General features: G+C 39.3%; 1 protein-coding gene across 1 annotated transcript in view; it reads right to left on the bottom strand.

Moving 5' to 3' along the window:
* Positions 1 to 707: 707 nt before the first annotated feature.
* The window catches only part of znf830 (zinc finger protein 830), a 45,404-nt gene continuing 29,354 nt past the window's right edge, over positions 708 to 16,757 (bottom strand). Inside the window, exons 6-10 of the mRNA XM_060825483.1 lie at positions 13,740 to 13,827; positions 13,016 to 13,079; positions 12,718 to 12,798; positions 9,953 to 10,029; positions 708 to 1,101 (exon numbers count right to left, since the gene is read on the bottom strand). Of these exons, the coding sequence (XP_060681466.1) occupies positions 927 to 1,101; positions 9,953 to 10,029; positions 12,718 to 12,798; positions 13,016 to 13,079; positions 13,740 to 13,827 (485 nt within the window). The 3' untranslated portion in view covers positions 708 to 926. The remainder of the gene's footprint in view (positions 1,102 to 9,952; positions 10,030 to 12,717; positions 12,799 to 13,015; positions 13,080 to 13,739; positions 13,828 to 16,757) is intronic.

The raw sequence follows: 16,757 nt of genomic DNA on the forward strand, positions 1-16,757 counted from the left end.
GCAATAAAAGGCTCTTTGTTACTTAAAATAAATTTGGACATGTCAAACTAATGTCCTTTCTCCATTAATTAGAATAAATTTGTTTGGAACAGAGTCGCTTAAGTTTCAACTGGGATAACTTTTGTCATGATTCAAACAGGCAGCTAAATGACAGAAAGAGGACATGGTGTCCCAGTGAGTCACGTATCTTGTTGAAAAAGCATGTGACTTGCCTCTGATTGAAGGGCAATTAATGCAAAGTCCTTGGAGGCAGTAAACAAAGTAATTCTATACTTTAAAAAAGTCTCTCTGCACTAAAAGAGGTTGCTATAAACTCATCCTTTTGTTTACTTACGCCTTTCAAAATATATTCCATATTGATGACTGAATGAGAAATTCAACCCATGTAGCCAAGCACATTATGAAACTGCAAACAATGCTACTTCTGAAATGGATATGCTAAGTTCTAGAATTAAGTTCTACCATTACACATTCAGACCCAATATTATATTTTAAAAATTCCATTGATATGGTTGGTTATAACTACATAGAATGTATAGGCCAAACAACCCACCAACCCAAACATCTGTAGCAGATTGTGCAGCTCCAACATTGAATTGCTGAGTCAACTCAAGACCCATTATTTATTCTCAAGGGACTAAGAAAAAAGTATCACCACAATTTACAATAGAAATCTTGAAATAAAATCTGAAAAAAAAACTGGATTCAACTTAATTTTAATGCAACAACCAAAGCACAGACATTTCAAGTAGGCTTTATTTACAAGTGTAAAAAAAGGAATACTTTCTCCAAAGTGTTTAATTGCCAATGTTCTCATTCATTTCCCAGTTCATGTGATATAAACAATTAGAAGCCAGTTTCAGGTGAATGTTCATTAAAGTTTGCAGAAAACTTTCTTCAAGTCAGAAATTGAAATTTCCAGGGTACTAAAGTAAGGTTCCCTTTGCACGCCAATCACCTGAAAGGAATTCCTGAAATTCTTCTTCTTCATCTGTGTCAACTTCATTGTCACTTTGGGATTGCCTGCCTTTCAATGCTGCCATCAGTTGTTTTACTGTTTCTTGACGATCTCGCAAGTGCTCTATACGCTTGTAGCACATTCTGCAGGAAAATAGGAACTTATTAATTAGGTAGAAAATTTTAAAAAGGTCTGCCATTGAAACACTAACTTATTTACAAAGTATTTCTGTGCTGCACTAAATTGATGATCACAATTATACCAAAATGAAATGATAGTCAGAAAGTGATTTTGGTTAGAGGGAGATGGTGGCAAAGTGGTAATGTCACTGGGCTAGTAATGCTAATGCTCTGGGGACATGGATTCAAATGCCACCATTGCAACAGGAATTTAAACTCAACTAATCAAGTTATAATTAAAAGCCAATCAGTAGCCATGAAACGGTTACTGATTGTTGTGAAACTCACCTAATTAACTAACATCCTTCGGGAAAGGAAATCTGCCTTGGTCTAGGCGAAATGTGATTCCAGATGCAGACAGTAACATGACTTTTTACTGCCCTCTAATAACTCAGTTCAAGGGAAAGTAAGGATGGACAAATGTCAGTGAAATATCCTGCAACATTCTGCTCCAAGATTCACTAAGAGGAGTGATGTCTGATTGCTGTACATTCCTGCCTACTTATTTGGTTATTAAGAATATATTCACCACTATCTTAAAAGTATTTAAAGGCTCTGTATCCACCATCTTTTGAGGAAAAGAGTTCCAAAGAACCATGTCCATCCTATGTGGGTTTTGCTAGTGATGTCCACAACCCACGAAAGAAAATCTATAACACACTCATGTTCTAATGTTAAAACTTTTTTCAGTAAAAGGAGCAAAGTAACTTGTAGAAAAAGAGACAAAAAATAAACTGAATTTGATTCATCCTAACACTGTTTTTGTTTGTTTTTACAAATACCAGTGAGAAGGATGGATGTAGGTAAAGGGAAAATTAGCCACGGGTAACTAAGGAAATAAAGGAGAGCATCAAATAAAGGAGAGTAAATGCATACAAAGTAGCAAAGATTACAAAGGAATCTTGATTATCTGAATATTAATTATCCAACTTTTGGATTACCCGAAGAAGATCTCAAGGCCCTGGAAAAACGTTCCATCAAAGAGGCAAGTGTATTTGGATTATCTGTATTGAAGAATACATGAAAACACTGGCAAAAACAAGGAAACACAAGCACCTCAAGCATCATTGACTGGATATGTTTTAGGTAAGGGTTAGTTACACAGCCCTTTGCAAAAGCAAGTGTTTTACAGTATTCCTGTAACTTTAGTGGGCCGTTCATGAAAAGAAATGGCCAAGAAAGTAAACACACGCATGAGGCAGAGATTCTGTCTTTCTATCGCAACACTGAGTTCCCGGAAACTGACAAATGCTCTTGCAGTCGTAGAAGCTGTTCAAGACCTTGTTTACTGCTGGGATTTCATATACAGTATTTATGTGATGGTAAGGGGTTAGTCCTTCTCAATTTAACCTGTAATTTGCAGAATGTAAAGATCAGTTTGTTTAAATAGCAGACTTATTAAAATCATTGTTTTAAACAAATTCTCTGCGTTAGATCAGTATGGCTTCCCTTGTTTAAGGTAAAATCGATCATCCGAGTAATTAATTATCCGAATGAAACAGTGATTGCCCATCCCATTTGGATAATCGAGGTTCCTCTGTAGTGGGAAACTAGGGGGTTGGAAAATCTTTAGTAGTCAACATAAAGCCATGAGAAAAAGCTATGAAGAAAACTAAGATGGATTATGAGAGTAAGCTAGCTCAGAATATAGAAACAGATGGCAAAAATTTCTACAAATATATAAAACAAAGAGTGGCTAAGGTAAACACTGGTTCTTTAGAGGATGAGAAGGTGGATTCAATAATGGGAAATGAGGAAATGGCTGAGGCGTTGGACAGGTATTTTGTGTTGGTCTTCACAGTGAAAGACATAAATAACGTGTCAATAATTAATGAGGAAGCTATGGCGAGTGAGGACCTGGAAACTATCATTGTTACTGAAGAGGTAGTGTTGGGATAGCTAATGAGGCTAAAGGAAGACAAATCTCCTGGCCCTGATGGAATGCATCCCAGGACATTAAAGAGATAAAGGAGCAAATGTGCTTCTGACAATTTACCAAAATTCAGTAAACTCTGGGACAGTTCCAGCAGAATTGAAAACAGCAAATGCGACGCCACTGTTTAAGGAAGAAAGTAGACAAAAGATAGATAACTATAGCTTAACTTCTGTATAGGGGAAAATGGTTGAATCTATTATCAAGGAAGAAATAGTGAGACATCTGGATAGAAATTGACCAATCAGGCAGACACAGCATGGGTTCACGAAAGCAGGTCATGTTCAACTAATTTAGTGGAATTCTTTGAGGGCGTTATGAGCATGGTGGTCAATGGGAAACTGGTGGATGTGGTGGATCCGGATTTCCAGAAGCCATTTGACAAGGTGCTGCACGAAGGTTTGCTGCATAAGATAAAAGTGCACAGCATTATGGGTAATATATTATAGAGTCATTGAGATGTACAGCATGGAAACAGACCCTTCGGTTCAACCCGTCCATGCAGACCAGATATCCCAGCCCAATCTAGTTCCACTGCCAGCACCCAGCCCATATCCCTCCAAACCCTTCCTATTCATATATCCATTCAAATTCCTTTTAAATGTTGCAATTGTACTAGCCTCCACCACTTCATCTGGCAGTTCATTCCATACACGTACCACCCTGTGTGGAAAAGTTGCCTCTTAGGTCTCTTTTATATCTTTTCCCTTTCACCCTAACTTATACCCTCTAGTTCTGGACTCCTCCACCCCAAGGAAAAGACTTTGACTATTTATCCTATCCATGCTCCTCATGATTTTGTAAACCTCTATAAGGTCACCTCTCAATCTCCAGGGAAAACAGCCCCAGCCTCAGACTCTCCCTATAGCTCAAATCCTCCAACATCCTGGCAGCATTCTTGTAAATCTTTTCTGAACCCTTTCAAGTTTCACAACATCTTTCCGATAGGAAAGAGGCCAGAATTGCACGCAATATTCCAACAGTACAGCCGCAACATGACCTCCCAACTTCTGTACTCAATACTCTGACTAATAAAGGAAAGCCTATTAAACGCTTTCTTCACTATCCTATCTACCTGCGACTCCACTTTCAAGGAGCTATGAACATGCACTCCAAGGTCTCTTTGTTCAGCAACACTCCATAGGACCTTACCTTTAAGTGTATAAGTCCTGCTAAGATTTGCTTTTCCAAAATGCAGCACCTCGCATTTATCCGAATTAAACTCCATCTGTCACTTGTCAGCCCATTGGTCCATCTGATCAAGATCCTGTTGTAATGTGAGGTAACCTTCTTCACTGTCCACCACATCTCCAATTTTGGTGTCAACTTAACTAACAGATAGCAAAGTGTGTGGATAAATGGGTGTTTTTCTGGTTGGCGATCAGCGGCTCGTGGTATGCCTCAGGGAGCAGTGTTGGGACCGTAATCGTTTACATTTCACATAGATGATTTTGAGTTGGGGACCAAGAGTAGTGTGTCAAACTTCGCAGTTAAAGTATGGCAAATGGAGTAAAATGATGGTAAATGCGAGGTCATCCATTTTGTAATAGCAAAATGGACTATTATTTAAAGGGTGCCAAACTGCAGCATACTGTTGTGCAGAGGGACCCAGGCGTCATTGTGCACAAATCACAAAGTTGGTTTGCAGGTGCAGCTGTAATTAAGGCAGCAAATGGAATATTGTCCTTCATTGCTAGAGGGATGAAGTTTAAAAATAGGGCAGTTATGCTACAGCTGTATTTGGTGCTTGTGAGGCTACCCCTGGAGTAGTGTGCACAGTTTTGGCCTCCTTACTTGAGAAAGGATGTACTGGCACTTGAAGGGGTGCATTGGAGGTTCACTAGATTGATTTTGGAATTGAGAGGGTTGCCTTTTGAGGAGAGATTGAGTAAACTGGTATTATACACATTGAAATTTAGAAGAAGGAGGGGGACATCTGAAACAAACATTCAAATTCTGAAGGGAATAGATAAGGTAGAAACAGGGAGGCTGTTTCCATTGGTGGGTGAAAATAGATCTAGGAGGTACAGCCTCAAAATAAGGGGGAGCAGATTTAGGGCTGAGTTGAGGAGGAACACTTTCACCCAAAATCTGGGGAATTCCCTACCCAATGATGTGGTTGAGGCCACCTTGTTGAAGTTTGTAAGGCAAAAAAAGAACAGATATTTGATAAGTAAAGGAATTAAAAGTTCTGGTGAGTGGGCAGGTAAGTGCAGCAGAATCCACAAAAAGATCAACCATGATCTTATTGAATGGCAGAGCAGGCTTGATAGGCCAGATGGCCTACACCTGCTCCTAGTTCTTATGTTCTTAATCAATAGTCCAATTCAGCACCAATCAGCTAGATTACCAATGCTGATCTGAGGGAATGACAATATCTGTTTAAATTGTTGAATCCAATTTCTCCCATCACACTAGTCACCAGGTGAGCTTGCTATTTCTCAAAACAATGAAACTAAAATATTAAAAATGAAGAACTAGATGACCAACCACTTTCTGGTTACATTGATAGATTGGAGATGCTGAGAATGGTATGCAAGAAGGAGATTAGATTGAGGGGAGATTGGATACTGGTGTTTATGAAGGGCCTGGACAGTAGATAAGGAGAAACAGTTCTCATTGAGAAAGTCAAGAAACAAAAGGAACCAATTTAAGTATTTGGCAGAAAAAATATGGGTGAGCAGAGGGAAAAAAAACTGAATTAGATTATATGAAAGGGGGAAGGGCACCAAGGTGAATTGTTCCTGTAGAGAGCCAGCATGACTACAAGAGGTAGAATAGCATCCTTCAGAGATTTAACCATTCCCTAACTCGATGTTCAGATAGGTTAAGTGATCGTGATCAGTGATAAACATGCTGTAGCTGTAGTTGTACAAATGATCTACTGTCATGAAGTTGCTGTCCTTCACTTGCCTTTTATTACCCTGGCAAGAAACGGAGTGTACTTTAAAAACAACCACAAGATTTTACTATTACTATTCTCAACTCTCAAATCTAAGGTTATTTTGTAGCAATAAGCTAGTAAGAGCATTAAGTCATTAAGTATTTTCAAGGCTGAGCTAGTCAGATTCTTAATCAATTAGGGAATCAAGTGTTTTGTGGAAAAGGCAGGAAAGTGGAGTTGAGGATTATCAAATCAGCTATGACTTCATTGAAATAAGAGCAGACTCGATGGGCTGCTTGGATGTCTTATGGTCTTATTTATTATTGACTACAGATGCCTGGCCTTAGTGTCAACATCTGCATCCTAATAGTTCCACTTTTTACACAGGGCTATGCTGATTCAAATAATCTTAAAGTGAAGCTTTTTTTTATTGGCACTGAATTTAATTCAAGATAAAATTAACTCCATGAGAAAAAAGGATATGCTGGGACAAATTAGGGAAATTGGAGTAAACAGATACTTCTGATCTAGATCCAGCACATGCATTGGCACATTGGTCTCAATGAACCCATTCTGTTCCGAAACTTCTGCGATTTCAATTGTGATTAATGACTAATTTGCAACATATTTCAGGTCAGTGCAATGTGCAAGTTATAATATAAAATTCTAATTAAAATTGTTCTCACCGTATTTCTATCGCAAAAGATTAAAATAAGTCTTGCTATTTTAAACAGCTGAAATGAGATCTACGTTACTGTTTTGCAGGGCACACTAATTGGACTCCACTTGCAGTGCACATTCTCCAGAATGAAAAGAGACAAAGGGTTAAAGGAAGACAGGTTGCATATACAGCTCATTTCCATAATTATATAAGATTAAGGAGTGGGGCTATTGTGGTGCAGTGGTAGTCACTCTATCTAAAAGCCAGAAGGTTTGGATTCACGTCACACTGACGCTAAAGGTGTGCATTTACATATCTGAACAGGTGGATTCAGAATACCTACAAGATTAAGCTGTTGATTATTAGGGACCCTTAAAAACTGGATATTCCTAGTATCAAAACTGTAGCATGAGATTTCATTTAAATGCTATTGCAGCAGTAGTTAATGTTCCAAAATCATAGCTTATGAAAACAAAGGGGAGAATTATGAAAAATAGAAAGATCACAATGCACATCAGACTAGTGTCAAAAATTTATCAGGCACCAAACACACCCTATTACTCAAAAATAAGAAGTATTTGTTCTCAGAGAATGGTAAACTAACCCTCAGATGCGTGTGGTCAAGGGAACAATGGGCTTCCGATATCATGTGTGGCTGTCCCAGGCCATTGGCCAAAAATGTTCAGACAATTGATTGACACAGTGTAAGGTACTTGCCTCTAAAAATATGACGTAACAATGACTACCAGAGTCAGACAGGTGTATTCAGGACAGGATGTGCTAGCAGAAGCCAGTAGGCACTAGGAAAATTCTGTGTTGGGATAAATGCACTGAAGCCAGGAAGTTAGAGGCCCCCACTCCACACTGGAAAAGCCATGCAAGGGCCAAGAGGGTTCAGGAGCCAGATTCTGTGCTCGAGTAACTATGCTGAAGCTAGGTCAAATCCGTGCTGGAAGATCAATGCAGGGACCAAGAAAAGAATCAAGGCAGTGGGAGTTTTCATCAAGCAGAACTCATAGGCAGCAGTTTTCATCAAGTCGTCCCCTGTGAGCAGTCTTTGGTAAGCTGACAGGAGAGGACGGAAAACCATGAGAAGAGTTCCTGACCACTTCGCGTGAGAGCAGGATGCTGCCCCCATCACTTTAATGAGATCAAAACATTCCAAGCTGACAGCCTGTTTGTCGTCTGGTATCACCAAATCATCCCAGTTGTCTTGGTTGTATACTTTACTTAATTAACTAATGCATCATATCTAAACGGCTAGTTCCTTACAAGCTCAAACTATCAGATAATTGCAATAAATCATCAACTGTCTAAATTAGGTGACTGTGACCATGTGCCCCTAAAGCCAACAAAGGAGAGTGGTCCTCTTTTGACAATGCGATGATGCTCCTTTCTTTCAATTAGAAAGCCAAGATGCAAGTTCTACCTGCTTCAGAGATGTGTCATAACATGCTTAAACAGGTTGATTAAAAATACCTATAGGATTAAATGATAACCCAACTACAGTATGTGTGATGTAATTATTTGACAGGGTAGATAAAGAGAAATTGATGGATTCAACGACAAAAAAAAACCTTAAAATTAGAGCAAAGTTGTTCAGGTCTAATATCAAAATGCACATCTTCCCACAAACAATAAGAGTTGAGTTAACTGGCAACATCTCGCCTCTGAATCAGAACACTCCGGGTTCACGTCCACTTCAGGACTTGATGGCCCCAGAAGGAATGTTCATGATGTGGCTGAAACAGATTGATAGCCTACAACTCCTTCCAAAACTTCCACACTAATCGCCACAAAGCAGAAAAGTGTGTGAAGTTAAGCAAAAAAAGCAAGCAAGTTCATGGAAACGTAGAACTCAATCAAAAATTTAAAAGCTGACACTAGATTTTGTGGTTAGATGAAATTAAGACATCGATCAACCATGATTTACTTGAAACACAGACCCGGTCATGTTTCTACATTCATAAAAATGAATCATCCTAAAATGTGTTCTTAAAATAGTCATTAGGAGAAACACTTTGCAATTGCAGAACATCATTCAGGAATGACATCCACAAGTGCTTTATAAACATATGAGAAAATAAAAGAGACATTGATTTAACTTTTTTTCTGCAAGATAGCAGCTACAAGAGCACAGCACTCTCTCGTTTCTGCATTGAAGGGCATAGGAGAAGATGGTCAAGTCTCTGGTTAGAACCAATGATCTGATTCAGAGGCAAACATGGGACCACTGAGCCATAGTTAACAGCTACATGGCTTCTGTAGGGTTATTACAAACTTATTGTATTTGTAACTAATTGAGAAAATGCTAATGATTACAAAGCACTGATTGCATTTATAAAAAAACTGACAAACTGTTTGTGTTAACAAAGAACTGACTTCACTTATGTGGAAGGTTCACTGCACTTGACTCATCGTTTGTTACCTTGTAGCTGAGCAATTATTGCATCAGGTTAATCTTCTCTATGTTTCCCACCCAATGTAGATATTGTCACATCACAGGTGGGATTCCAGACCTCCTAGCTCAGCGATAGGGCCTCTACCACTGCGCCACCAGAGCCTTCCCCACACAATGTATCCTGTGTCTAAGCTTTACAAAGATAGCTTTATGTCTATGAGTTTGCTTGCCAAAAAATTCACCCTAACAGTCTCTCCATTATTCAGCCACACTTTGGCCTGAGGGAGCCACACTGTAGCCACTCTTCACCCACAGGCCCTCTGGGTTCTAGAAACTTGAGATTCTACTAAAACGTTCCCTTAAATTCAACAGCATAACCATTAATGAATTCCCAACAAACTGAAATCATTGTATGATTTGATGTTAATATCCTGGGATTGGTGAGTCAGAGCAGCTAAGTCTAGAATGGCTTCTACCAGCCATTTAGAACCATGGTCACAAGAACAGGTCAGCACTGGGAGTTCTGTGGTAAATGACTCACCTCCAGACTCCCAAAAGCCTGTTCACCATCTAGAAGGCACAAATCTGGAATGGAATGGAATACTCTGCCCTTGTCTGGATGAGTACAGCTTCAACAACACTCAAGAAGCAGCCCTGTATCTGGGGTGGGGTCACTCTCTGTTCAGCTGCACACTTCAGCCAAGGAATAACCACTTGCTGAAAGGTGCTACAGAGATGCTTCTCAGTCTTTGGGATACATTATAGTAATACCAGCTGCTACTCCAAATCCAAAACCTGAAGCTTGAGCTCTTTCAGTTGATGACATTTCCTGCTCCCCTGGCTGTCCAGGGCACAAGAAGTGACCTGGATTTTCTACAAGTCAGACATTTATCAAAATATGATTTTAAATTTCCTAATGCATTGGAATTTACTTACATTTGTTCATCAATTTCTTCTATCTGTCTGTCAAAACGAATTTCTTCATCATCTTCGGCTACAATTGCTTCTGAAACCTTTAGGCACAATATAAAAATGTGTTTGTTAAGATGCACAGACCACTCTTGACCAAAATAGCAGTTTAAAATTAACATTTAAAGTATTTAAAATCTCAAAGAAAATGTACTTCAAGTGATCCCATTACATTTCAATTCGAACATGAGATCAAAATGAGGAGGATTGGACAACAAACTGAAAGCTATCATAATATGCTTGATATCAATGAGCAAAAGAAATTAGGTGTTGGGACACATTCATAGATCAATATTGAGCCAAATGAGTATATTAACGCTGGTATGTTATACAATGCTGCTTCAATATCAGATCAGTCACGATCTTACAATAGTGGAACAGACTCAATGAACTAAAGTGGGTACTACAGATGCTGGGGATTAGAGTGGTGCCGGAAAAGCATAGCAGGTCAGGCAGCATCCGAGGAGTAGGAAAATCGACGTTTCGGGCAAAAGCCCTTCATCAGCAATGAGACTCAATTGGCTGAATGGTCTAATTCTGCTCCCACACCTTGTGGTCTTTTTAAGGTTAGGTGAATTGGCCATGCTAAATTGCCCGTAGTGTTAGGTGAAGGGGTAAAGGTTGGGGTATGGGTGGGTTGGTGTGGTCTTGTTGGGCCGAAGGGCCTGTTTCCACATTGTAAATAATCTAAACCACAATAAAAGTATCATGCCCAGCTCTGGTCACCACAGTATTAAAAAAAATACTGCAGCAATAGCACCGCCCCCAGGTTTTTCTCAATTCTAGTCTCTTGTTGCATCTGATTTATAAATGGCTGTTTTGTTTTAAATGGGAGTCCTAACCCTGCTTCTCAGCTGCACCAAATAGCACCCGGGACTTCAATTAGCCCCAGCTCCTCAGAGCTAATAGCAGCACTTTAGCTTCTAGAAGAAGTAGAAAAGAGAGGACTTAATGAATGGAAAGGCACGAGGAAGTTCAGAGGAATGAAGGACCTTGGGATGCTTGTCTACAGGTCCCAGAAGGTGGCAGGACAGATTTATAGGGTAGTTAATTGCTTTCATCAATCATGGCACAGATTATAAAAGTAGGGAGGCCAGGTTGAAGCTGTAGAGATTTTGGTTAGGCCATAGTTGGAAAACTATGTGCAGTTCTGGTCACCACATTCTCGGAAAGATTTGACTGCACCGGAAAGGGTACAAAGGGGATTCGCCAGGATGTTGCCTGGGATGGAGCTTTCAGCTATGAAGGGAGGCTGGGTAACCTCAGATTATTTTCTTTGGAGAGAGAAGTTTGAGGGGTGTACCTGACAGAGGTTTACAAGATTATGAGTGGCAAGGACAGAATGAATAGAAAGCAGCTGTTCCCTTAGTTGAAGAGTCAATAATAAGGGGGCATAATTTTAAAGTGCAAGACAGGAGGTTTAGAGGGTATTTGAGGAAAAACCTTTTCACCCACAGGGTGATAGGGTTCTGGAGTGCGCAATCGGAGTCAGCTTGCCTACACATGGGAGAAATCATGCCTAAAAGAATTACTGGAATTCTTTGAGGAGGTAACAAGTAGAACATATAAAGGGGAAACAGTGGATGCAATATATTTTGATTTTCAGAAGTTACTTAATAAGGTACCATATATTTATTAATAAGAGCACAATATTGGAGGTAGCATATTAGCATGGATAGAGAAACTAATAAACCAGAGTTGGACTAAGGGGCAGGGGTGGGGTTTCAGGGTGGCATCCTGTAACTAATTGTGTTGACAGGGATCAGCGCTTAGACCATAATTATTTACAGTATATACTAATGACTTGAATGAGGAAAGCCAAGTTTGTGGATGACACGAAGACAAGTGGCAAGGATAACAAAGAGAGTCTTCAGAGGTATATAGGTGGGCTAAACGATTCAGACAAAAACTTAGTTCATCGTGTGGGAAAATGTGAGGTTATGCACTTTGGTAGGAAGGTAAGCTAAATATTAATTAAATGTAGGAAGACAAAAGAAAGCTACAATACAGAGATATTTGGTAGGCCTATACATAAATCACGAAAAGTTAACATACAAGTTTAGCAGGTAATAAAAAAGGCAAATTTAATTTTGGCCTTTATCTCAAAGGAAATGGAGTACAAAAATATGGAGACTTAGCCAAATTAATACAAGCAAAGATGTACTGGCATTGGAGACAGTCCAAAGAAGGATCCCTATCCCAGGTAAGGAGGGAGCATCTTATGAAGAGAAGTTGAGTAGGTTGTGTTTGTGCTGACTGGAATTTAAAAGAATGAGATGCAACTTAATTGAAACATTACAACAATCTGAGGGGATTTGCGGAAAGGTGGTTTCCCCTTGTGAGAGTCTAGGACCACAGGACATTATCTCGGTACAAGGGGCTGTCCATTTAAGACAGAGATGAAGAAGAATATCTTCCCTCAGAGAGTAGTGGATTTGTGGAATTCTTTAATGTGAATGCCGCAGATTTTTAATCAGAAAGGGAATCAAAAGTTATAGGGAAAAGGCAGGAAAATAAAGTTGATGATTATCAGTTTAGCCATGATCTCACTGAATGGCAGAACAGGCTAAATGGGCTGAATGAGCTACACCTTCTGATTTCATGGTCTAATTAGACCAAACTGTAATATTTTTCCTTCATCTGCATTTAACCTTTGTGTGCATGATTGTGTGTGAATCACATCACTGACAATAAGAAAACAGACTCTACTTAGGACATTTAAAATCACTCACCGTATTGACCTGTCTGATTTCTTTCTGAAACTCCTCCCACTCTTTGTCCATTTGATCTTTTGGAGGGTCTACTTTCCGCACCTATAATATTAGATGATGATCAGGAAGAAAATAAATAGATGAGGGCACTGAAGTGGTCAGGTATCAGAATTCCACGAATGCTAGCTCTTCACCGCCGTCTACAGTTTATCAAACTGAAACCTTAAAAAATACCATCTCACTGCTAGACAACAACATTTGACTAAAATATCAGCATCAGCTTTGACAAACAAAGTAACATAAATGCTGTGGTACTTGCTTTTGCATCTTTTACCGGATCATCAAAAAATCCTTCTGGTAAAGCCTCTGCTGTATTGTCTTTCCTAAAACAGCAAGACATATCTGATCACCTAAAAGCCAGCCAAGTCTCAGAAATCCAGAACATACAACGCAACTGTGGCCTGAAGTATTCTGTTGCTCAAGCTCAATAGAATATTTCATTGTGCAAAGGTATTTTAATATTTTTTAACAATTAATTTTTGTTTAAAAAATGAATACAAGAATCTTCACTTTGAAAATTAGTAAGTTGTATCCCACATTTTTGATTCTTCTATAAAATGGAATACAAAATAAATCTCTGTGGCATCCCTTTGCCCTGTACCACCTGTTTTATTGAATTTGTTCAAGGCAGAACTAGATGAATCTTGATAAACACTGGTCTGAATGGCTATGGTGTGTGGGGGTGGGTTTAAAATCACAATAGCTATTATCTAAATGAATATTAGAGCAGGCTTGAAGGGTCAAATGCCTAATCCTGCTCCTAAGTCCCATGTTCACCTGAAAGATGGGAAGGTTGACCAGTGCAATGCTAAAGTATAAATTTATTTCCAAATATTTAACATGGTTAATTAAAAATAAATAGTTCAAAAACATTATATCTATTTTTTCATAGGAACAGAATTTTAAGACAATTGATAATATATGCTATAATTGTTAAACTTGGTCTGTAATTAGTTCATAATTACCACTATCAGAATTTTCACCTTTCCACTGTGTTGTCTGATTGTTCTGGTTTCTGGATGGATCCAGAATGAGGGACAGCAGGAGGTGCCAGGGTGCTATCAAAGAAGTCTGAAAAGGAAAGAGAAAAAAAGGTCAAAAATTACAAGTAATTAACTTAATATCATGGAACAACACATTTTTATTACTTATAAGTGTTTTATCTTTCTGTCTGTCCTCATATCAATATAAGAAGGTGGAAGGGCTATCTGATTAAGGATCCATCAGCGTCACTTAAGAACAGTATGTAATAAATGTATTTTGCTGACTGGAAATAGCTAGCTGAGATCTTTGTATCTCAGTGGAGGTGCCAGAAGACTGGATGTTGGCGAACATGGGGCCACTATTAAAAGAAGGTGGTAAGGAAAAGCCAGAGAACTACAGACCAGTGAGCTGATGTCAGTGATGGGCAAGGTGTTCGAGGGGATCCTAAGGGACAGGATTTTCATCAATTTGGGAAGTCAAGGACTGATTAAGGATAGTCAACATGGCTTTGTGCATGAGAAATCCCATCTCACTGACTTGAGGTTTTTGAAGAGGATTGATGTAGGCAGAGTGGTGGACGTGATCTATATGGACTCGAGTAAGGCATGTGACAGGGTTCCACATGATAGACTGGTTAGCGAGGTTAGATCTCATGGAATACAGAGAGAACTAGCCATTTGGATACAGAACTAGCTCAAAGGTAGAAGACAGAAGGTGGTGGTGGAGGCCTGCCTTTCAGACTGGAGACCTGTGACCAGTGGAGTGCCACAAGGATTGGTGCTGGGTCTACTTATTTTTGTCATTCGTATAAATTATTTGGATGTGAACATAGGAGATATGCTTAGTAAGTTTGCAGATAACACCAAAATTAGTGATGGAGTGAATAATGAAGAAAGTTAACTCAGAGTACAATAGGACCTTGATTAGATAGCCAATTGGCTGAGAAGTGCAGATGGAGTTTAATCTAGTTAAATGTGAGGTGCTGCATTTTGGAAAGGCAAATCAGGGTAGGACTTATCATTCAGGGTCCTGGGTAGTGTGGCTGAACAAAGAGACCTTGGATTGCAGGATCATAGTTCCATGAAGTGGAGTCACAGGTAGACAGGATAATGAAGAAAGGCGTTTGGTATCGTTTGCTTTGTTGGTCAGTGCATTGAATGTTGGTCATGTTGTGACTGTACAATACATTGGTTAGGCCACTTTTGGAAATTCAGTTCTGGTCTCCCTGATATAAGAAGGATGTTGTGAAACTTGAAAGGGTTCAGAAAAAAATTATAAGGAGGTTGCCAGAATTGGAGGGTTTGAGCTATGGAGAGAGGCTGAACAGGCTGAGGCTATTTTTCTTGGAGCAGAGGCTGAGGGGTGACCCTATAGGAAGTTTATAAAATTGTGAGGGGGACATGGATAGGGTGAAGAGCCAAGGTCTTTTATCTGAGGTGGGGGAGTACAGAACTAGCTGGCATAGGTTTAAGGTGAAAAGGAAAAGATTTAAAAGGGACCCAATGGGCAACGTTTTCAAACAGAGGTTGGTGCATGCATGGAATGAGCTGCTGGAAGAAGTGGTGGAGGCTGGTACTATTACAACATTCAAAAGGCATCTGGATGGGTACATGAATAGGAAGAGTTTAGAGGGATATGAGAAAATACTGCCAAGTGCGACTAGATTAACATAGCACATCTGGTCGGCATGGTTAAGTTGGACTGAACGGTCTGTTTCCGTGCTGTACATCTGTATGATTCTACTACTTTATGTCCTCAAACTCAAGCTATCAAATTGGGCACTCCCATTGTAGGTCAGGAGTTCTGTGAGCTCTGCAAATACCTTATCTGTAATTTTGAATGTACTCGCAGCTCCAGAGTCATATATGTGCAAATATCACAGCAGAGATGGGGCTGGATTTGCTGCAGCATGCCTTAGAGGCCAGTTGTAGTTAGGGTGAAGAAGAAAATATTCAGCTGTCTGTAGAAAGAAAATCTATTTTCCCTTATTTTCATCTTTGCTTATGGAATTTTGAATGGAAAGTTTCGGAGTGTTTTGTAGAGGTCTATCATCTTTCTTAACCTCAAGTGTATGTCCACTGACCATCAAAAGCTGGATGTCCAACATTTAAATATGGAAAATATGGGAAGGACAACAGAGGTCAATTTAGCCTCATTAAGCCATTCTTTGCATATGGCTGGACTTTTGTCATTCTGCTAGGATTTGAATCCATTAAAAGGGAGATTGAAGGGAGAAAGAAGCAGAATATAGTGAGGAGTAATCACAAGCACATGCTGTAAACTTATCAATCACTTTACAAAGAAATAAGGAGGATCTCTCCATTTTTCAGTTGGTTCCAAGAAATTTGGCAATGATGGCCTGAGTCGTCAATCAAGTAAGCCAGGGAGAACAGTCCAAGACAATTCCGGCCGGCCCACTGTATTTCAGGACATTATCAAACTAGACTAATTCAATGAAAAATTGATTCAATTAAAATATTTTTTTTCCCTATTCTGCTTCAGAGATCCTATTGCTTAGTTGTTAAATTCCATCAATTCTGCAAAATACACACTTGAATCTGTGATTGATGCTGCAAGGTTACACCTAAGTTCTCTATCAGAAAGTGTTGCACACTGACGTTGCAAGACTGTTGAGTTTCATCAGCACTTGCTAATAAAAACAAATTAATGTGAATGCTTAAAGTCTGAATTAACAGCAAGTTAGAGTTTGGGAATTCTGTGGTGAGTAACTTGCTTCCCAACTTCCAGAGACTGTCCATCATCTACAAAGGCAAAAGAGAGGAGCCTGATGGAATTTTCTCCACTTATTTTAGTGAGTGCAGTTCTAACAGCACTCGAGAAGCTCAATTCAATGCTGGACAAAGCAGTCTGAGTTTTTGGCAACTATACATCAAATTCAAGATACACTGTAGCAACTTGCCAAATCTCTTTCACCACTACCTTTAAAAGCTGTGACCTCTACCAGCTAGGAGTAAAATGGAGTAATTGCATAAGAATGTCAGTACATCCTAATTTCC

Source organism: Hemiscyllium ocellatum, chromosome 5 (genome assembly GCF_020745735.1).
Source record: "Hemiscyllium ocellatum isolate sHemOce1 chromosome 5, sHemOce1.pat.X.cur, whole genome shotgun sequence".
In the NCBI taxonomy this organism is placed as follows: Eukaryota; Metazoa; Chordata; class Chondrichthyes; order Orectolobiformes; family Hemiscylliidae; genus Hemiscyllium; species Hemiscyllium ocellatum.